General features: G+C 42.8%; 1 protein-coding gene and 1 long non-coding RNA gene across 4 annotated transcripts in view; both read right to left on the bottom strand.

The window, feature by feature from the left end:
• The window catches only part of MCU (mitochondrial calcium uniporter), a 161,547-nt gene extending 147,921 nt beyond the window's left edge, over nucleotides 1-13,626 (bottom strand). Inside the window, exon 1 of one of the 3 annotated variants that reach the window (XM_053310641.1) lies at nucleotides 13,381-13,626. In XM_053310641.1, coding sequence (XP_053166616.1) covers nucleotides 13,381-13,524 — 144 coding nt within the window. In that variant the 5' untranslated portion in view covers nucleotides 13,525-13,626. Of the gene's footprint in view, nucleotides 1-11,861; nucleotides 12,018-12,908; nucleotides 12,929-13,380 lie in introns of those variants that run through there. The other 2 variants (XM_053310643.1, XM_053310642.1) reach the window with 2 other exon arrangements.
• Nucleotides 13,627-19,638: 6,012 nt separating this feature from the next.
• LOC128351263 (uncharacterized) lies at nucleotides 19,639-21,694 on the bottom strand. Its single transcript, XR_008319673.1, has 3 exons — nucleotides 21,579-21,694; nucleotides 20,815-20,828; nucleotides 19,639-19,737 (listed from the first exon to the last, which is right to left on the bottom strand). It is a non-coding gene; the product is annotated as an uncharacterized LOC128351263 (long non-coding RNA).
• Nucleotides 21,695-22,016: the final 322 nt, after the last annotated feature.

Genomic DNA, 22,016 nt, shown 5'->3' with positions numbered 1-22,016 from the left:
TTCCTGGGTACAAAATACTACTACTCCTATTGGACACAGCAACACATGGTTTAAAAAAATGTTATCTAAAAGAAATCAAGTAGGCCAAAAAACAAACACCACCACAATGCTTTTGGTTGTATGCCAATGCTGGCATGTACAGAATTTCATTCCTTCAAGAGAACTTCCGCGCATTCTCCTTCCAACAGCAGCCCATCATGGTCTCCAAAAACTAACTCCTGAAAGTCCAAAGACTCTCTGAAGCTAGCAGGGATGCAAGAGGAGAGCTGGTCTTGTAGTAGGAAGCATGACTTGTCCCTTTATCTAAGCAGGGTCTGCCCTGGTTGCATGTAAATGGGAGACGATGTTCCCCTTAGGGGATGGAGCCGCTCTGGGAAGAACAGAAGGTTCCAAGTTCCCTCCCTGAGATCTCCAAGGTAGGACTGAGAGAGATTCCTGCCTGCAACCTTGGAGAAGCCACTGCCAGTTTGTGTAGACAATACTGAACTAGATGGACCTATGGTCTGACTCAGTACATGGCAGCTTTCTATGTTCAGGGAGTTTCTAAGAGGGACAGTTGTCCAAAATCTATGCGCTCATGTGAAAGGAAGTACCTTTCAGTCACAGAATGCAGTAGTTATGATACAACCTTTTAAATACCTCTGAACGTGTTTCAATGAATCATATTCCATTTCATGTACCTGACAATTAAACATATTAAGTAGCTCCCCATTATCAGAAAATAATGTGATATATTTTTTAAAATCTTATTTATAGCCCACCTTCCTTCCACTGAAGTCAAGGTGGTGAGGCACTCAAATTAACCCTGTGCTGACACAGTAAGGTTTTCCATCATATGAAAGGGTACTTTTTCCCAGTGAATTCCCCTTTCCTTTTCAGTCACTTGTGCCTCCCAAAATTATGTCCCCAATGGTCCTCCAACTCTCAAGTACATAATTTCAGGAGGCACAGGCAACAGCAGATGTTGCCCAGCGTGCCTAGCCTGGCTGCATATTAACTTCCATAACATGATTCTTGGCCTTTCCCACAGTAGTTACACTCAGGTTGCAGCTGGGAAACCACATAACCACGTCTCCCCAGTCAATGGATTAAGTCATTCTGATCTGGAGATGCCTTAAGATCAATAACAAGATCACAATGGATAGAGAAGACCCATTCTAGCTATTTTCTGCCCTCAGGCATACTGGGGAAATAGAAAACAAGATAGACTAGTTTCCCCTCCCATTAGTCTTGGAGGAAGATTTTAAAAGCAAGTACTATGGAACGCCAGCAGCCATTCAAGATATGTTGTGCCCTATCCAATAATAGCTCCCTGGACTAGTCTCAGTTAGTCATGCTGGGAATCACTCCCCTATTGCCTTGCCTAAAAATACCTGTGTAGGAAAATGTCTGCCCCGAATCCTTTGTCTTTAGAAAATGCCTCAAAACATCTGACACGCCAGCAAGTTGAAGACTCAGCAAAACCTTTTAAGACCATTAAGGATTGTTGCCAGGATGAGCAAACCCTCAGTCATCTCCCCAGGCTAACTTTTCCCTATCAGACGCCTTTGTTCCTTGCTTTTGTGGTACAACTGCATGCATTTGCTTTTTCCCATCCCTTTTTCCATGGTGTGCCACAGTTCCAGGAGATCTCTCACTTATATATTTGCACTATAGAGACCATTTTCCCCTGCACTGCTAGTCTTCCCAACCTTGTTCCCTCTATGGCATGCACATGCACACACTCACACGTTTAATGTCCGCTCAGTTAATTTTAGATCCCGCTCGGGCTCAATCAGGATAATCCCACTCTGAATGTATGTGTGCTACCTTAATACTGCCACTCAGAACAAAATTAATTCCACATATAGATGGAAAAAACTAGAGAGAACACTGCTCCCCACATTCCTCAAGGTATCTCAGTATACCCCAGTTAGCAGATCCTGGCCATTGCTGGGCACGCTGCCTTCTCCCTGAGCCAGAAAGCCTTACTAGTCTGGTTTTCCTCCCTGCAACTCAAGTTCATCACCTCCTTCCCAAGAATCAAGTCAGCAACTTCATGACCTGAGATCTCTAGCTCTACCAATCTCTAGCTCCACAGAGCAGCCTAAGGTAAGTATATGATGGTGGCTGTCTCTTTTTCTCTATTTTTTCCTACCTCACCTCTGTCCCCTATGCCTGTACCCTGAACCTCTGAATGCATATCTGAGAAAGCTTGGTGCCATTCTTAAGGACTTAATCTCTTCAGAGTTGAACCATGGTCAGTGGCTCCCCAGGAGATCATTAACTACTGCTTTATCTTCTTGTAAGTTACTGTTCTTCAAGAACCTCTGTTTTCAAGGAATCTGTCCTGACTCCGTGGCTCCCTCCTTAACACCCTGATATTGTAGTGTATCTGCCCATGGCTAGCTTTCTTGACTACCATATTAAGGTAACGTGGCTGAATGCACATTTGCACCCAATTTGAGTTCATTTCCCCAACTTTAGCTTAAACTTAGTCTCGGAGGGTAGTAACAACAACATTTCATAGCAAATCTGTTAACACAGAAAGAAGCAGGCAATCACTGAAGATCATGCTGCCTCCCCTCATTTGACCAAAAAAAAATATTTAGCTGGAGAAACCAGGGGCTAGATCTGGGACACTAAGCACACAAAGCATGTATTACACCCCTTTGACTAATGTCTTTTAAATTATAATGTCTTTTGTATACCAAAGAAAACCAAACCCCACACCTTGACTATAGTTATTTAGCATATGGGGGGGAGGTGTGAAGTTTCCTCATCCTAATCCCTAGAATCCAGCCCCTAGTAGTTTTCTGATAGTGATCCTGAACACTGCTGCTCCAAACTTCTTAAAGCAAGAATGGCTGAGGAAATACTTATTATGTCATGTAGAATGAATATTGTATGGGGTTGTGGTTTATGAGGTTATGTCAAATATATTTTTATGGAATTACGTTGCTATGTATGTTATTGCTTGTAAACCGCCCTGAGTCCTATGGGAGTAGGGCGACATATAAATCTAACTAACTAAATAATAAATAAAGATTGTCCAAGAAGTAAAATCAGCACTAAACCAGCCTCCTGATATCAAATCCAATATCCAATCAAATTATTTAATCTGTAGCCCCATTCTGAAGTGGCAGCATTCTCTCCAAAGCAGTGAGTATTCAAATATTACTCCACATCCTAGCTTTCATTTCTCTTTTTCCAGCTCCTGCCCCTGAAGAGCTTCTTAAACATCATTCCTTCTTCTGTGTCAGCATTTTTAGATGCATCACAGCTCAGACAGAGACCTCCAATTAGTGCTGCAGTTTCCCCCCTGGCAAGCTAGCTATTCAGTGCAACAGCGGCTTATCAGTAGAAAGCAACAGTCAACCATGCTAATTCTTTAATTCAGCATTGGATTTTAATGCTCATACTTTCCAGTTTGTATGGATTCTGTCAGTTTAGAAGGCATATTTACAAAAATGCAAACTAACTTGGAACAAATTTAATCCTTGCCTTCCCAGCAGCTAAGTCCAAGGTTAGAGTGTATCTTGTGAATAAAACAGCAAAAGGTATACACACAATTAGATCAAACAAAGCTTTGCTCTGGGTGCCGACAATGAGGGAGGCTAGGTTGCCGTGAACTTGGGACAGGTCCTTCTCTGTTGCTGCCCCCAGACTCTGGAATGCTTTCCCGGTGGGTATCTACTCCGTATTCTCCATCACAGTTTTCAGAAAGCATGTCAAATCGTGGCTTTTTACCCAGGCTTTTATACGATTGTCTCCACTGCTGCTTCTTGTATTTTGTACTGTTTTTATGCTTGTGTTTTAATTTAATTTTTTAAAAATCAGATTTGTTTTTATATTTTCAGCTCAATGTTTTAATGTGTCTTTTTTATAACCTTGTTTTTAAAAAATTTTGTGAGCTGTCTTGGGATTTTCTTAGTGAAAGGCAAGGTATAAATTTAACAACCAACCAACCAACCAACCAACAAACAAACACTGTATTTTAGTTTGCAATATAAAGCTAATGAAATCAAGGTTTTTTCCAAGTCAATACTGTAGCAAGTAGCTCGGTGGTACTGAAAATTCTGAACGCACTACATTCAAAAGGGTTTCCCCAAACATGGTAGAAGAGCATTTCCAACCTGAAAGACAGACATTTTGCAGGGACGCTTATGCATTTCTTTGCTCGCAGAAAGCAGCAGCAGGTTTTTTCTGTGCAGTCATAAGATAAACCAAGTGCTACAAAGTTTCACAAACTGAGCAGTACATTCGTTTTTAAGAAGCCTTTTCCCCAGGCATTGGACAGAACTGAAGCATATTTATGATAAACAGTTGTATTATTTACTTTGCATATGGAATACAGTTCTTCAATGTCTAGGAACACGACTGCTTGGAAGTTTGTTTTTAAGACATTATAACACACTGACATTTGGGGTAGTATTTCATAGTAGATTCATTCCTGTTTTATTTACACATCAGCCATTTAAGTATCAATTCCTACTTTCTAATTTACAACTACGTGATTTGGCTGGTTTTCCTTACTAACCTGGAATGCAGAGCTCAAGCAATAAAGCTTAGTATACCTCCCTTCTGCCTCCCCGCCCCCCACATTTCTTAAAAGCTTGCCCTATCATTAAGAGGAGTCAACACATTATCTATTTAAAACTTTCCCATCAATCGAGGCAGTTTGCCAGGCTGAGGACTAAACCTACCAAGCAAGTCAGAGAACAGACTGAGATTTTACAAGATATTTATTCATTCATTAATTCAGTTTATATACCAACCTTCCTAAAAGTGCTCAGGGTGGTTTACATTAAAATCAAAGACACATCATAACACAATTAAAATAAAAAACATTTAAACCACATTAAAATTAAAACTAGGTATCATTAAAAGCTTGGCTAAAAAGATGGGTCTTTAAGGCTCCCCTGAAGGCCTCCAAGGAAGAGAATCATTTTGTATCCACGGGATAGATCAGCTTCAGTTCCACATATAATGGAACAGTAATCAACACAGAACAAGAGAGTGTATTCAGGACTTCATTCTTGGCATCAAGAAGTGCATGTATTGGACAAGTCAAACTTTTTTCAAAATATTTAGTAATTAAAGAAAACTTGCTGGTCTAAAATATTCCCAGAAAAACTTACTCCCTGCCATTTCTGCATTCTCCTCCCACCCCCACACTCTAAAGAGCTACAATCTAGCACAAATTATAGATAGACAGAAAGGCCAGTCACGGATAAGACCTTATCACGGTCTTTCAAAACTTGTGTGTGTGTTTGTTTTTCTGGCAACAAAACCAAGGGTTCTAGGTCGATACACAGTCATAATAATCTTCTCTACCAACAAGCATTATGTGAAAACCTCATACACTTCCTACTACAGTCCATCTCAGGGGAAGACCCAGGTCAGCAAACTTTTAACCAATAGCTTGCATTGGGGACCAGGTATTCAGTGCATTTTTCTTTTTAAAACTTGCCACACAATAGGTCATCCATCCCTTTTTAGAGTTCATGCAGAAGAGCTCCACAATTAGTTGCGAAAACTAATATGTCAACATTGTAAATGTAAATAAATTTCAAGTTGGTAAATGCTGAGAAATGTAATCTGTATTGAATTGTCCCAATTCTGTGTGAGATGGTTTTAAGACAGTAACAGATTAACAAGAGGGGACATGGTAAGCTTACTTTTCGCTGCAACCACTGAATCAGTTCAAAAGTAATTACCATTGAACTCCAGATATCACTACACAGGAATTAACATTCTTAAATATCGGCTGTACTAGCCCACGAGTGCTTGCACAACGTAATGTGGCTGGAGTTCCACAAGCACTGCCTATGGACTTACCGTGCATTTTGGCTGCTTATCGGAGATCATGAAATTCTATCCCATTACAACAAAAAGGTTGAATGTAGGCAAACAGTTGTTACAAGTCTCATGACACAAAGAATATGCAAGTTCTCACAATACTAGCTTCTTCCCAATTGGTCACTGAGATTTTGCAAAGTGGGAAGAGTCAACAGTGCCCATGTCTGCTAAGACTACCACCAGCACATTTTTCCACTCTTGCTTATCCAAGAAACTGCTGTCAAACCCACTGAGTCACTTTATAATATATGAATTTGTAGTCACATGTATCATCCACCTTTCAACCGTTATGACTACCAAGGTGGCTTAGAACAAATTAAAACAGCTTAACTCAATGGGCACACATCTTACTATTTAAGGAAGGTAGTTTCCCAGAAATGCAAATAGAGAGACATGTTATGCCATAACACATTTGAAGCAAATCAAATAGATGTTTTCAAAGAAGCACTTTCCTGCTGTTAAAATTATGCACTAAGTTTCCATTCACCATAATCGTCCGTATCTTTCACCAGTCTCTCAGCATGACATAAGAGACCTACTAATTTAGAGTCTTATATAAATTCAAGCCCCTTTCCCAACCACCATGCCATGTACACATTTCAAGAGCGACATGCTAGCTATGCACATACATAAGCCAACTTATCACTGACTAGTACTCTGCTTCATCCTATAGAGTTCTTTAAACACTATAAAGTGCACTTCAGCCTCATCAGTGCTACTGCACTAATTCCAGCTGCTCTGTGTTAAAGCACTAGGAAGTTTACTGTTCCAAGACAACCAGAAACTTTATTTCATCAATGGCAATTAGCAGACTGCTATTTTAAGACAAAGATCTTGTCTTTCTCTCAGTGTGTGCGTATATATTTTTTCCCTTAAGCTGTACCATAACCTTAATCAACCACAAAATCATTCCACCATACCTATACAACTACAGATCAGCAGCATAAGCCTCTCATGCAATCAACACTGCGTAGGTACTAGTGCTGGCATAATTACAGAATCAGTACTGTATTCTGTATGTTGGACTACATTGCCCAGGCCCCTTGAACATATAATGCTATGTCTGCAGCATAATAATTTATCACAAGGCAATGTGAACACAACCACAGATTCAAAAACAGCCTTAAAGCCACACTTACAAGTTCGATAATCCCAAAATCATCATACTTACCCACATGAGATACTTTGGAGAACTCCAGTAAAGCACTGAACAACTGAGAGTAAGTTCTCAACACCTTTTCCTTGATTCTGAGATCCAAGTTCTGTTTTATTACCTTTGAACCTACTCAGCACTTCCAACACTATATCAACAGGAGTAAGTTCAGTGATCCACTACAGAGCATTACAACAGAGCTTATGAGATCCACAAAGACTTTACAAAGGTATTGTTTTTAAAGTGCTGAATGCTGTGCAACATGCTGAATGCTGTTGTCAAGAGCAACCAGAGATACTGAAGTTTCCATTTGCACTGTCTGATTCAAATCCTTAAACAGTAGCACTAGGACAATATAAACTTAATTAAGCAAGATATTTCAAGATGACAAATGAATAAAAAAACAGCCTATCTATGGCTCTTTGACATTCTAAGAAAAAGAAACATAATTTAGTGATAAGCTAAATGTAAATAAAGTACTAACAGAATGCTGGCACTAGTATCCAATAGTGTTAGACTTGGCAGCAAATTAGACACAGTTGTACATTGTATCCAATGTTGTAATGTATCCAGCATTATTTTGGATATTTAGTACTACAACTAGACAGTTCAAATATCAACAGTAACCACTTGAATGGTTTGTGATTACTGACAGACATCTCATCTACACCGGCAGACCATTTGACCTTTGTGAACGGAGGCAAAGCAATCTTAAGGATTCTTCTAGCTGAAACTCTTCATCTTTCCCTCAACCTCCCCACCACCACCTAGCTGCAGATGCAGAACACCAAGCTGGCTAGAACTGGCAATTATGTCACTGAAGCTGGTTAGTATTGCATGCACACTCCTGGGTAATTTGGTGGATAAGAGGGCTGAAAGTCTCCTAGTACAGGGGTGTGGTGTGGTGGGGGAGATGAGTTCCTGAACTGGAAGAGGGGATGTCAAGGAGGTAGTGTATGCAGTTGCTCTAGCTATTGTCACAATCAGTGTAGAAGGAGGACTTCTTTCCTGCATCAAAACTTTGTGAATCTCCACATGGGGTCTCCTGCCTCACTCCCACCTTCCTGCCTTATCCCCCTTATGTATCGGGGCTAGCCTTTTTTGCCTTGCGGGGATAGTATCAGCTTAAATTGAAACGAGTGAAGAAAACTCAGTGGCAGAACTACCAGTAGTACTTAAGGGCTTTGGTATTTCTTTGGCCATTTTCAGAGATGGATGGGAAAACAGTATAAACACTTTTAGAAACAGCCATGAACATTCCAAAGTCTAGGACACCTGGGTGACAAGGCACCTACTTTTCCTCTCCTAATCTAAAGAACAAACAGAAATAGAAGAAATAATATTGTCATAATTTAAGTTTGGTTCATACATCTGTGAATGATTATAAATCAGGATTATTATATTTTGTTTCCTCTACCCTACCAAGTGCACCTCTGTTCCAGGCTTTACAAGGCTTTTCATTAGTAGTTTTGATTTTTGCATTTTCGCACAAAAATGAATCGCAAGCTGTTCTACTGTATCCCAGCTTCCCATCACATGAATGTGCAGGAAAATAATAATTTTCTACCACAAAAGAAGCAAATTCTGAATACTAGTCTAAGAAAGGCTTACTTGCATTATTGGGTGAACTTACCAGAATGATATGAATACTTCTAACACAAGTAGTGTATAAGTAATAAACACAGAGTCTGACTTATTTCAAGTTTTGTGACAACACTCATTCAGCTGCTGTTATAATTGTCTATGCCATAGGCAATTACAACAGCAGCTGAGTGAATGTTGTGACAAAACTAGAAGTACAAACGTCAAGATTTTAAGCGTGCAAGTTTTCCAACAACACATATCCAGCTATTACTAGAACTGTCTACGCCCAAGAACCCTTACACACTTTGGTTTAGTTGCATCACTGGGTGAACCTTTAAAGTTGTTGTTTTTTAAGTATAGAAAAATATTGGGTCAAACTACTAGCCCCATGGAGTGGATTCCAAAGATCACACAAGAGCAGAGCACAGGACACTGTGTGTGACCAGTAGAAACCGCCGCCACCACCACCCCCCCACACACACCACTTTACTTATCCTTGGAAATGATTGGTATATATATTTATAAGGTATAGAAATACAGAATCTAAAATATGCTCCCAACCCTGCTCAAGAAATTAAAATCCTCCTTCATATAGAAAGCTTATCTAGAGAAAGACTGGACGAGATGCTCCTCTGAATCAGCAAATCAACCAGGTTTTTCAGGCAATGTGTTCAAAGTTCTGCTTTAAAGAAGTCTCGCCGATGTGGTCTGAAGGCAGCAATCTTTGGGTTTGGGTCTACATGGGAGAATGCCTGGGAATCCATAGTGCTTGCATTCCATGACAGAATACAAATCATAATTTAAAAAATACTACCCAGGATATTCAACTAGAGCTAAACTCTAATTCAACCACCAGGAGGCAACATTTCCCTAGTAAACTTGAGCTCTTGCTATATGCCTTAATTTAAAAATACTAATACATAATTACATTTATATCCAATCCTTTCTCCCAGGAGCTCGAAACAGCACATATGTTCACCACCATGACCACCACTATATTCTCCCAACAACCCTGTGAAGTAGGTAAGACTAGAGTGTGCTACTCAGCAAAAGTCTCCCAGAAAGCTTCATGGCCAAGTGACTATTTGATCCCGGCATTCCCGGTCCTAGTCAACATTCTAAACACTACATTACATGGTCTCTCAAGTATTAGTCAAGTTTTGAGTAGACATGGAAACTTCATGATAGTGCAAAATCTGGACGAATCCAGAACCATGTGAAAATTCCACAACCTACAAAAAACCAAGGCAGCATGGGAGAGTCCAACTCCTTCATTATTCCTGGGGCACCACTGCCCACAGTAGCCCTGTGAAGATGATAGGCCAATGTATGCCTGACCATCAGAATGGTTTATGCAAGCTGCACAAAAAGGTATTGAAGGAAGCAATCCAGCTTCACAAGAAGATGGCTGCACCACTTGCTTTTCCTTTGGAACAAGATCAATATTTAAAGCACACTGGCAGCATTTATTTCCACTCATCTCAATACCAACAAGATAAAGCCAATATTCATGAACTAAGTAAACAACTGATGACCCAACCCATTCATAGGGCCAAGCCATCATAACCTAAATACACACCCTCTCCTTTAAGCACACTAGTTTCTGTTATCAGTGGTACACACAGGTCAGATACACCCAGCACCAGAACTACTTCTCTTTGACTTTCCCAACCTGATTAAGTGTCTGTATACTGCCAGGTCAACTGTTCTCCTTCTCAGCTGTTCCACATGACAGCAGGTTATAACGACTCATGAACTGTCTGCCATGCACAGGTCAAACAACTTCAACATGCTCTTTATCACATACTAGGACAGCTGAACTGTGCAAGTCAGAGGCACTCTTGATCTCATGCAAAACTACTCGAACAATGCACAGTGCCATCTACTGCATACACAGGGTGACTGCTCAGTGAAATCTAGTATAACCTTGAAACAAAATGAAAAACAAAATTGGCTTGTATTTCTTAAACACTTTTTGGAGCTTGAACAGGATTAGTTTTCTTCCTGCCACAATCAAACAAGATGAATTTTACATGAAAATAAGCTGATGGAAACATGTGTGAAAACCTAAGACTATTTATCTTGCTATATTAGCAATAGATAATACTTCCACACAGTCATGCTTAATGAAGCACTGTTATTCCCCAACAATACACAGTAACAAGGATGATCCAGTGACTGATCGCAATCAGTTTCACATAAAAGTGTCAAATAATGCCTTAATAAAAGGGAAGAGAAAGATTTATTGCCATCATGATTACTACTAAACCTACTTTTTCATGCTGGTTTCTATTGTTGTTACTTCAGCCTAGACTATCAATATTTTGCTTAAACAACAACATTTAGCAGAACACATACCCTTATTATGCAACTCCTATATCACAGGAAGCTGTCAGATAACTGTTTCACTATAAATTCGATCACCCCTTTCCCTTTGTACTACTTGGCTGCCACCCAATCTGTCAAAACTGTAGGTTAAAGAGTAAAAAGAAGATAGAAATGACTTGGATATCAAGTACAAATTCAGAACCAGGAGCCTAGGTTTTTTAGCCCTTAGAAAAAATCTGAGGCAGACAGAAAGTTTTGCAGGGAACACTGATGGATGAACCTTCAGTTTACAGATGAACATATTGAAATTTTAGTTTCTGCGCAGTAATCTTAAACTATTTCACATGAAAAGCTTCTCAACATACACAAGAGGTATTACAGTAGACTAGAGATCTGCACGAATCGGATTTTGTGATTTAATCTCAAGTAGAATCGTAAAATCCTCAAATCAATTCATCAAAACAGCTGACCTGGCCAGCTGTTTCAACAAATTAACCTTGAATCGATTTGAGTGATTGGAGCACCATTTTTTTCTAAGGCAAGCTGGTCTACCAATTGGGGTTGGCTAGTAGACCAGCTATCTGCCCCTGTCAGCGCATCAGCCCACCTTGGAGGGCTGGTCTACCCACCGACCCCAACTGGTAGACCAGCTCTCCCTTGGAGAAATTGCCTCAAAAAGGCACTCGAATTTGGATGATTTGATTCAAACTTGAATCAGGACCTCCATTTTAGGGGAAATTCAATTTGAGTTTGAATCACTCCAATTCAAGCTTGAATCAATTTGCACATCTCTGCAGTAGACTATAAACTTATTTTACTATTTATAGTTATAAGTTATTTCCCTGCAGAACAAAACATTAGAGATTTAGTGAAACTTTGATTAACAGATTGCAGACAGATTGCAGATATCTTCTCTATAAATGATTACAACCTATGTTTTATCAGATTTGCTCACCTTAATGAAAGCATTAGCTGGCTTTTTAGACTTCAGAAGACAAGCAAGAAATTTGGAACAGGATACAACATAATTTGGGGTGGGAGAGGAGAAAACATGCACACATAGAACTGATATAACATTAATATTGTATAAAAGCATACAATGGCATGATTGCCCCAGACATATACACCTGAACTTGAACTAAATACAACCCAACAATGCAGATATGGAGTTTAACCAGAAAGGTATCAAAGCTCCTATCAACAGAAGTAATGGAGTGTGCACAACAAATTCAGCAACAGGCATTTCTCCCTCTCTCCCTTGTATGTTCTCTCTCTCTCTCTCTCAATTTATCAGTTCCATGCTTGAATTTTTTGCTACCACATGCAAGACTCCCTGCTGTCATAGAGAACTAAACTTTTGCATAATATGGATTTCATTCCAGCTTTAATTTATGCCTCACCCATTATGTGAACTTTATTTTAGAACTTAAACCTTACTGGCAAAACATTAAGGGGATAAGTGATGCACACAAATCTGCATTCAGCCCAACCTGGTTGCATTGATTCTGTTTCTAATGAATAACTTTGCCTAGAAAAAGCTGGGGGCAGAAGGAGAGAGGAAAGGGAGTACTTCTCACAACTGTCAGAAATCACTGGCAGGAACCAATCCAGCCACAATATGAAACCAGGCAACCTAAGAACACAAAAACAAAAGCGACCTCCCCTGTGCAATTCCTCCGCCCCTTCTGATCTCTAAGTAAATGTTGAGGGAGGAAAGGGGAGGGAGAGGCTGTGTGAAGGAAGTGACAGAGCGGGCTCCCCACCCACTCAGTTTCTTGAATGAATGAAAACTGGGGTGAAGCCAATCCTCCACCCATCCACAAGTGCTCCGCTGCAGGCGGAGTGTCCCCCACCCGCTTCCAGTCAGCCAAGTTAAGGGGGGCTCTGCAAGGGCGGTCCGATCCCCCAATGAAAGAAGAAGGGGGCTACAGCAGCAGCAGCACCAGGGACAGGAGAGATCTCTCCCCCAAGTCACTGCAGCAGCAGCGTCTCCCTCCTCCACCTCTTTTGCCTGCACACCGCAGCAGCATCTCTCTCCCCGTCTCTCTGCCAACCACTCTTCTACGCATTATCCCCCTGAGGCGCCGGTGCTGAGAAGGAGAAGAGGCAAGGAAGCACGCCGGGAAGCCCAACGGGAAGGAGGAAGGGGGTCGCCCTTGTCCCAGGCGGGCGGTCCCTTCGCTGGCGGGGCGGATCCTGGGCAAGGACTGGGCTGGGCTCGCTGCCTGAGGGAGGGGAGAACGAGGAGGCTCCGACGGGCGGCACCACCAGGCACGTCCCGCGTCAAAACCCGCCGCTCAAGCGCTTCACACGCCTCAGCCCGGCCTCGCTTTAGCACGGCTCCGGAGAGGGCAGCGGCGGCGGCGGCAGCAAGCGCTGCCTGCACCGCTCTGCCTTGCCCGCGTCCCGCCCAGCCTCAGCAGCACCTGCCCTCCCGTCCCGGCCTCCACGCCGCCGCCGCCCAAGGTACCCACCGTCCTGTGCCGCTGTTGCTGCTGCTGACGGTGCCTGCCCAGCCCCGGGAAACAGCCGGCGGCTGTCAGCGCCGCTCCTCCTCCGCCACCGGGAGTCCGGGAGAGGAGGAGGAGCAGCAGCGATCTGCCCGCGGTGGCCGCCATCTCTCAACTGGAAGTCGCCCCACTCTCCGGCAGGCTGCGCTGCGGGGTTGCTGGAAAGGGGTGGGGAGAACCCCGCGCGCGCCCCAGCCAATCGCGCGGCCTTCGCTGCTTGAGGGCGCGAGCATCGCGTGTCAATCCCAGGCCGAACCCTCCGCGGCCGTCGCCACCAATCGCTGGGATGCAGCGATTAGCGAGGGCGGGACTAAGAGGCTGGAGAGGCGTCTGTCACATTGAAAGCGGGAGGGGGAAGCAACTTAGTAAGGAGCAACTGGCGCCCAGGTAGGAAATTGCTTGGGAACGAGAGAGGCAGCGAATGTTTGCGGCTCCCGCGTGGCCTAGTCTGCAAAAGAACAGTGGAAGTTGGGTGACCCGTATGAACTTAGTAAATCTTCTTATATGTAGTTAATAAAAACGGCAGAGAGTCCGAGCTCCATAGTTCCTTAAAGATTAACAAGTCGATGTCAGCTTTCCTGAACTAGACCGTCCGCTTCATCACATGCAGGATGGAGTAGTGCAGAAAAGCTTAGACATTTGTCTTTAAAGTACTACCAGACTTGTTTCTGCTGCAACTAGCTAATGTTTTCCAATAGCAGGCAAGAGGCTCAGGCTGCAGTCTTAAACACACTTAGTAGGAAGTAACGTCCCATTGAGCTCAGTGGGACTTACTCATGAGTAATCGTGCATAGAATTGCCTTACTAACTTACACAGCAGGTTCTCAAGCTAGGAGATATTTTGCTTTTCATTTTAGACCATATTCTGTTTTTGGCCAAAGGGCCATTATGACAAGTGATTGTCATGAAGTGAAATAGTATGAAAATGTGAACCAACTACTTTGTTCAATAAAAAGCACTTCACACAATTTTTGTCTCTCTGTTGGGTCAAGAGGGCTATAGCCACTTTTTCTTTAAAAAAAAAAAGAACATTATAATTTGAATCAGCAGCTGGAGGCCTCAGGGCCAAATCTGGCCCCTTAAGGAGTGATGGCTGAAAGGTAGCTGGACTTTGGGCTGTCCATGTTAGGGGGGGGGGAATTGTGAGGGTGGGGAAATTCTTGCTTATTTCACTCTCATAGTGGTCCTCCCATAAAACTGCTAGGGCACCAGACAGCTTCCATGGATTATGCTGATTATTTCTACAGAGCATCACTGAATGTTTTATAGGATCCACATTATCAAGAAAGGAGAGAAACAGCCCAAGTCACAGCCATTTTTAGATGATGAATCAGGACCTGGCAGTGAGTTACAGGGCTAAAGCCTGATTAGGAGCTGAATCTTAATTAGACATTCTGCTCCTGGGCTAGCAGTTACCACAGCAATTTTGCCTTCTCAGTATTTAGAAACTCGGATTGGTATGAGAAGCAGAAGGAAGTATGTTGGACCTGAACCCTGGTTCAAATTTCAGTATTAACTTGTGTTCACGGCACCACCCCTGCACAAGCCACTGGCATTCGATTTGCATTCCTGAATAATAATGATTTACTCTTAAGTTGTTATTGTAAGCGTTAATAACATTTCCATGTGTCATTTGCCTTAAACATTTGGGATAATGTAAATCTAAATAATGCATAATGCACTCAAGTTGGATACCCCCAGCAGTGTCCTCCTGAGACTGGAAAAATCGTCCAATATCCCCATTCCCCTTGAATTCACTTCTTCTTGACAACTATTCATTTATTTTTCAACATGCATTCTAGCACACACTTGAAAACACTTCAGAAAGGCTCACAACAGTTAAAACCCATAAAATCCAACCTATACAAAATTAAATAAAACATAACAATTATAAATCTATATAGCAACAGATTCCAACACAGTATTACATCTCTGGAATGAAGTTCATGTTTCCTGAAATGTTCAGCTATGGGGTCTTAATTGGCCTCCTAAGCACCAAAGCAGTGAAAATCTTCCAAACCTCTTTTGGAGGAAGTTCCAGAACAAGGATGCCACCACTGAGAATGCCCCACCCCTTGTGCCAGCTAACCTAACATCAGGCAAAGCTGACACTCACTGCGGAACCGTATCAGCAACCTAAACATGGGAAGTAGGATACAGGATATAGCTCAGTGGCAGTGCTGGACAATCGGTGTAGATAATAGCTAGTTTGACCAATGGTCTGACTCAGGTCAAGGCAACTTCATAGCATCATATGGGAGGAGGTGGTTTCAGAGATGGCTTGATCCAAGGTGTTTAGGAATTATGCTTCAAAATCAGTCAAGGTCCAATGCAGATCTTTCAGCTTAGGTATTGCATATTCCCTCTAGTCCAGTGGTTCCCAAACTGGGAGCTTCCAGATGTTGCTGAACTACAGTTGCCATCATCCCCAGCCACAATAAATTGTAGCTGGGGCTGATGGGAGTTGTAGTTCAGCAACATCTGGAGGCTCCCAATTTGGGAACCACTGCTCAAGTCAATTTTTATTTATTTATTTTATTTTTACACTTATTATTATTACTTATTTCAATTTCTATACCACCTTTCCAAAAATGGCTCAGGGCGGTTTACACAGAGAAATAACAAATAAATAAGATGGATCCCTGTCCCCAAAGGGCTCACAATCTAAAAAGAAACATGAGATACACACCAGCAACAGTCACTGGAGGTACTGTGCTGGGGATGGATAGGGCCAGTTACTCTCCTCCTGCTAAATAAAGAGAATCACCATGTTAAAAGGTGCCTCTTTGCCAGGTTAGCTGGTGTGTCCCACTCTTCCTCTGAGGAGCTCAGAATGGTGTATATGGGCATTTTTATCCTCACAACAACCCTGTAAGGCAAGTTAAGCTGAGAGATATATGACTGGCCCAGAGTCACCCAATGAGTTTCATGGTTGAATGGGGATTCGAACTCAGGTCTGAACCATTTGCACTTTTTGGACAATCTTCAAAGCTAGTCCAATATAGAGTGTGTCACAGAGTAATCCTACCTGGAAGTAACTGAGGCATATAGAACAGTGACCAGGTCACAGCCCTCCAAAAAACTGCACCACCCAGGAAACTGAATCCTCAACATATTTCGCTGAGAATAAATCCCATGGTGCACAGTGGAACCTACTTAGGCTCACCCTGAATGCAATAGGCTTTTTATGCTCTGCCTGCAACTCCTCTCCCCCCACTTGCTTCCAATATCACCATTTTTGTTCCCTTATGCACACAAAACTTCCATGCCTCTTAGTGAAATGGGAAACATTCCCCAAAAACCATTTTCAGTGCAAATGTCTTCAGAACTGTTACCCCATGTAGAAAGGAGGGCAGAGCCTGGCTGCTTCATATACTAACCATTTCACTGTATGCCCATTTCTAGTACAGTATTAAGGTTTAACTTTGGGGAAAAATAGACTGGGTGAACAAAATGACAAATCCGGCCATAGTAAAACTAAATAAGTGACAACACTTGCCTTCTTCCATACTGCAAGATAAGGCATTTCAGTAAAGGTATTCATTATCTCATCCAGTCATAGGAATCTCAATTTTTTAAAAAATCCAGAATGCTATAGCAAAGCTGAGGACACATATCTGTTCTGGTTAATTGTCTGTTAGACATGACCAGGTGGATGATGCAAGGAAAGGACAGTCGTCTGTACAGAAGGCAGGGATCTGGAAGACATCTGATCCTTCCAGTTCCCTAAGAAGCAGCATGTGTGAAAATCCATCTCCCCAGAAAGAGTAACAGTAAGGGAGCTTACATTCTCAGAGTGTCTAGAAGTTTCAAAATGGAGATTCTGTGGCACTCTGGAAGTTCTTGTTTCTCTGGCCTTCTCCCTAAGATTGAGAAATGTGCTGGCTTAAACACCTCTCTTCCAGTCCTTCTTTCTGACCAGGGGTTCTCCTCCAAAATGAGTTTTTACCTCAGGTGTTCTAGGAACTGCTGCCACCTGGGCAGGGCTGCAACTAGGTAATTTCAAACTCTGTACCTAATGGGGGCCCCATCCCTTAACAATGAAAGTTCTCAAAGCAGTTTACGTAAGACGGTGCAAAGATAAATAAGATGAAAGTGAAGAAGAGGCTGGTTGGCCAGCTAAACTCTAGGTTGTGGCTCAGAGTGAATCTTCCATCATGTTAAACAATGACCACCCCACCCTGGACATACACTGTAACCTGTATCTTTCCGGTTGAAGGCACAACTATAAAGATGTTCAGGAGCAGCCTTCTGGGAGCCCAGCCCTTCAAGGCTCCAAAAGGGAGCCCAGAAGTTGCAGTTCAGACGGGCAGCAGGCGAGAACCTGGCATAGTCTCTGACCTGTGGTTTACCTGGCAAATAGTGGTCCCTCTAATCTCTGCCGAATGAATTTTGTTCTGGGTGGCAGAATCAAGGCACTGTGTGTGCAAATGCATTCAGAGTGGGGCTTTCCTAATTCAACCTGAGCAGGATCTTAGATTAACTGAGCGGACATCAGAAAACCTGTGAGCGTGGGAACAGTGCTGGCAAACCACTGTCTACTGCCTTTCAGCCTGAACAGGTTCTCCAGCAAGAATGGTGAGGGGGGAGGGGAGAAAGAAGTCAGCTTGGAGTGAGGACTTTTCCCAGGCACCCTCCATGTTCCTCCAGAGACAAGCTGGGGGCACCCCATGAGGGATGGGACAGAGGGCTGGGGGGGGGGGGCTCTGGATTTATGCATGCAAATCCAGTCTTAATGACACCACTGCATCTGGGTGCAGAATGACATCCACTGCCAGCTGGGATTGTTAGGGTAGTGTTTCTCATACCTGTTGAACTCTGCCCTCTTCAAAACTTAATCTACAGGGAAAGAATTGCAGTGCTGAGGAAAGAGATATAGCTAGGGCATAACACTGCAAAGATGGCATCGTTAAGGGTGTGTACACAAAGAACTACAGCAAACGACCACAAAGTGGTTGGCTTGATGATGAGATATGCTGAGATGAAGGCTAAAATGGAGGCTAATTTTCATCAACAGGAAGTGAAGCAACCAGTGGTCAGGGGAACTTCACAATAGTACCTGTACTCAAGTGTCACAGGGATAAATACTATGCACAAGGACCAACAGACACAGTATCGGAAGCAGCAGCAATTAGATAATTTCCAGCATCTTGTCATAGCTTGGACTTCTGGCATTATAGTTTGTTTTTATGGTATTTATTGCTGTGAACCACCTAGAGCTTTGGAGTCAGGTGGTATATAAATAAAACAAATAAAATAAAATAATGTTGTGATAAGCAGTGCAACAGTATAGTGCTGAAGCAAAAGAAAAATGCATGGAAAGCTACAGTGAGCGATGAAGACCAAGTAGCATAGTGAAACAGGTGGAGTGAAGATGGCTTAGCACTTGGGTTCCCAAACAGTGGTACTCCAGATGTTGCTGAACTACAACTCCCATCATTCCCAGCCACAACAAATTGTAGCTGCAGATGATGGGAGTTGCAGTTGAGCAACTTCTGGATTGCCATAAGTAGGGAACCCATTGTGTCACAATAAGACATGAGAATGTTGAGATTCAGTGTGGTGAAAATGCAGTGTGCTGTCCAACTCCCATGGAAGCATGACACTGCAAACTGATGTTATCACTTTAGCTCTTGACTTTATCATATCATTTGCCTTTTGACACATGAAATTAGGTGAGCAGCTCATCGGGTAATGAGCAATGTATCCAAAGTGTTTCAAAGTATCTCTGAAAGCTTCATTGCTGAGTTACAGTATCGGGTAATAGCTAAAGTTGTTGCAACTGCTTTTCTAAAGAGAGTAGTATGAAATTCATTTGCAAATGTATGCAATAACATCCTGCTGCAGTAAAAAGAATAAAGGCATGACCTCTGTACAAGTTGTTTTATCATTCTACACTAATGCAATTAGTCGTGATAAAACGTTATTGAACAAAGAAGGAGCATAATTATTCAACAAAATACTCAACAACAACAACGGGAAGGAAGGAAACCAGATTGTATCAAAGCCATTTTGCTGAACTGAATTAAAATACACAAAGGTCTAAGACCTCATCATTAATACTCCAAGTAAGACAATTTTTGCAGTGTTCTAAAATCAGTGTCTAAGCTCCTTAAAAATACAGTTTAACCATAAGTCTTTCACTGCAGCCAATTCCCTAACAGCTGGGGCAGGGCGGGGTTGCTAAAAGGCTGCAGCCCTGAGCATGCTTACTTAGAAGAAGGTCTCACTCCATGGGCGCTATTGAAATGACTTGAGTAAGACAGTTGAGAGGGCTGTAACCTAATGTCGGCCTTGTGTAGCCGGGATCTTCTACTAGTCCTGTGTAAGAGAAGAGGAGGAGATAATAGTTGCAAAAAGCCTCAGAGAAGCACAGCTCTGCAAGCCACTCCCCTAGCATCCACCACAACACCTCCAGCAAACAGCAGTCATGGGGTTGCATACTGACACATACTCCCATATGGGCCAGGCATGAAGGGGGCCAATGCATGCACAGCACCAGGGACAATCTTCCATGAAGTCAATGTTGGATGTAATTTTTATCCCTGGTAGGTAAATCAGCAGAGCACTAAGGAAGAGAGCACACACTCCCAGGGATGTAACTGTAATAGGGCAAGGGGAGACAGTTGTCTGGGGGCCCACTACCTGAGGCAAGTCACATGACTGACTCTCCCACCCGTGCACACCCCCCCGGGCTTCCTTCAGTTGTATTCATCCTCCAGAATTGATGTGAGTGTTAAGACCTGGAGCCACCAGAACAACATGTCTTTCTCTAGTAACATTAAATGACTTGCATCGTCCAAAATTTACAAAACCTTAAAAAAAAAAAATTTAGGATGATGTTCTATTGTGGCACATAGGAGATAGATAGAAAATTTTACGATCCTTTTTGTTACCACTATTCTAGAGAAAACACATGAAGAACCTTGTAGAACTAAATACTAAGTATTTATTGGTTAAGTACACTTGGATAGGAAAGCCTAAATCTAAAGGATTACATAATGAATAGGTAAGGAGAGAGAGATGTTTCCATCTGTTCTCTAAGAGGAAAGGAAGGATGATTGTGACTCAGCACAGGAAGTGTGGGGGAATCAGGGATCATAGAGTGGAGACAGGTAAAACAGTTAGGGAGAACCTTACTCACTGTCTCTATGCCCAGTGCCCCAAGTGGTCATTAGGATAATGGTGCAAAAGGTCAATGCACTGGAACTCCATCTCCAACAGTCAAAGCATTAGACCACACTCACAAAACACCCACAGCCTGCCTTATATGAGGATGCCACAACACCTCTATTACCTGAGCGACTGTGGTGCAGGCTGCAAGAAACCAGAAATACAAAGCCAGCAAGGAGCCTGAAAGAGACGGATATAAAACAACAACACCACTATTATACCCACCTTTTCTTAGCACGCTATGTAGAATCCAGAGGAAAGAGTTGTGGTATGCAAAGGACAAGACAAAGAAGTTGAATTAGGAACATTAACAGTTTAATGAGACAGATATTATTTACAGAGAGGCAAGTGCAGCCCACCTTCAGTGCTCTTACTGCTGGTTGTTTGTTAGCCCCAGCTCTACTGCAGCACTGTAACTATAGCACCATTCAGAAGCTGGCCTGGATCAGTGAATGGATTAACCAAAGCCACCACACACGACACAAAGGGAGACAAGCCACCTAATGGCACAGTGGGGAAATAACCTGCCTAGAGAGCAGGATGCTGTTGGTTCAAATCCCTGCTCGTGTGTTTCCCAAACTCCCATATGGGGCAGCAGCGATATAGGAAGGTGCTGAAAGACATCATCATCTCATACTGCCTGAGAGATGGCAATGGTAAATCCCTCCTGTATTCTACCAAAGAAAACCACAAGGCTCTGTGGTTGCCAGAAACTGACACTAACTTGACGGCACAACTTTATACAAAGGGAAGGGAGATAGCTTTTTGGAGAGGAAGGAGATCTGTGCAACAAACACACAGGTTTCTCCAGGACAAGAGTTCTAATCTACCAGGGAAGCTATATTGGTCAGGGGAGCAACTGGGACAGCCACAAGAGGAACCCCAACTCCACTCATATGGGGGGAACAGCTCCTAGCACAGAGACACAGCTAGAAGTAAGGCTCAAGCTCAGCCCGAGGGAGTGTGGGCAAAACCAAGAGCAAACTCACCTTCTACCTTACACGCCAGAATTACTATCTCAGAAGCAAAAAGAGGAAGAACAGGCAGACCATAAAACCCACACCACATGTACCACAGAGCAGCTCTGCACCCAACTAAAACAACAAACAGAATGAAGATACACAGGGTGCATTTTTCAGCTCTTTATAACCCCCACTCCCAACCCATCCATGTGCATTATAAGCATAGAGGCTGCAAGCAGAGCCACAATTTGATGGGACAGCATAGAACATATGGCCAGAAGGCCACAGGTGTGAGCTGTGCCTGTGATCCCCCTGTTGGGAAAAACTAGGAGAGGTCCCCACAAACAAGCACATCTGAAAGACTGCGTGTCTCAGCCAATCAGAGGGAGCACTGCAGGAGCCAATAGCCCACATCAAACGGCTTGCCTTTTGCTCCAGCTGTCCTATCTAGCCACATTAGCTTGA

The sequence above is a fragment of the Hemicordylus capensis genome, chromosome 3 (genome assembly GCF_027244095.1).
Source record: "Hemicordylus capensis ecotype Gifberg chromosome 3, rHemCap1.1.pri, whole genome shotgun sequence".
Taxonomy (NCBI): domain Eukaryota; kingdom Metazoa; phylum Chordata; class Lepidosauria; order Squamata; family Cordylidae; genus Hemicordylus; species Hemicordylus capensis.
The sequence above is the reverse complement of the archived record's forward strand: the minus strand, read 5'-3'. Positions and strand labels throughout refer to the sequence as shown.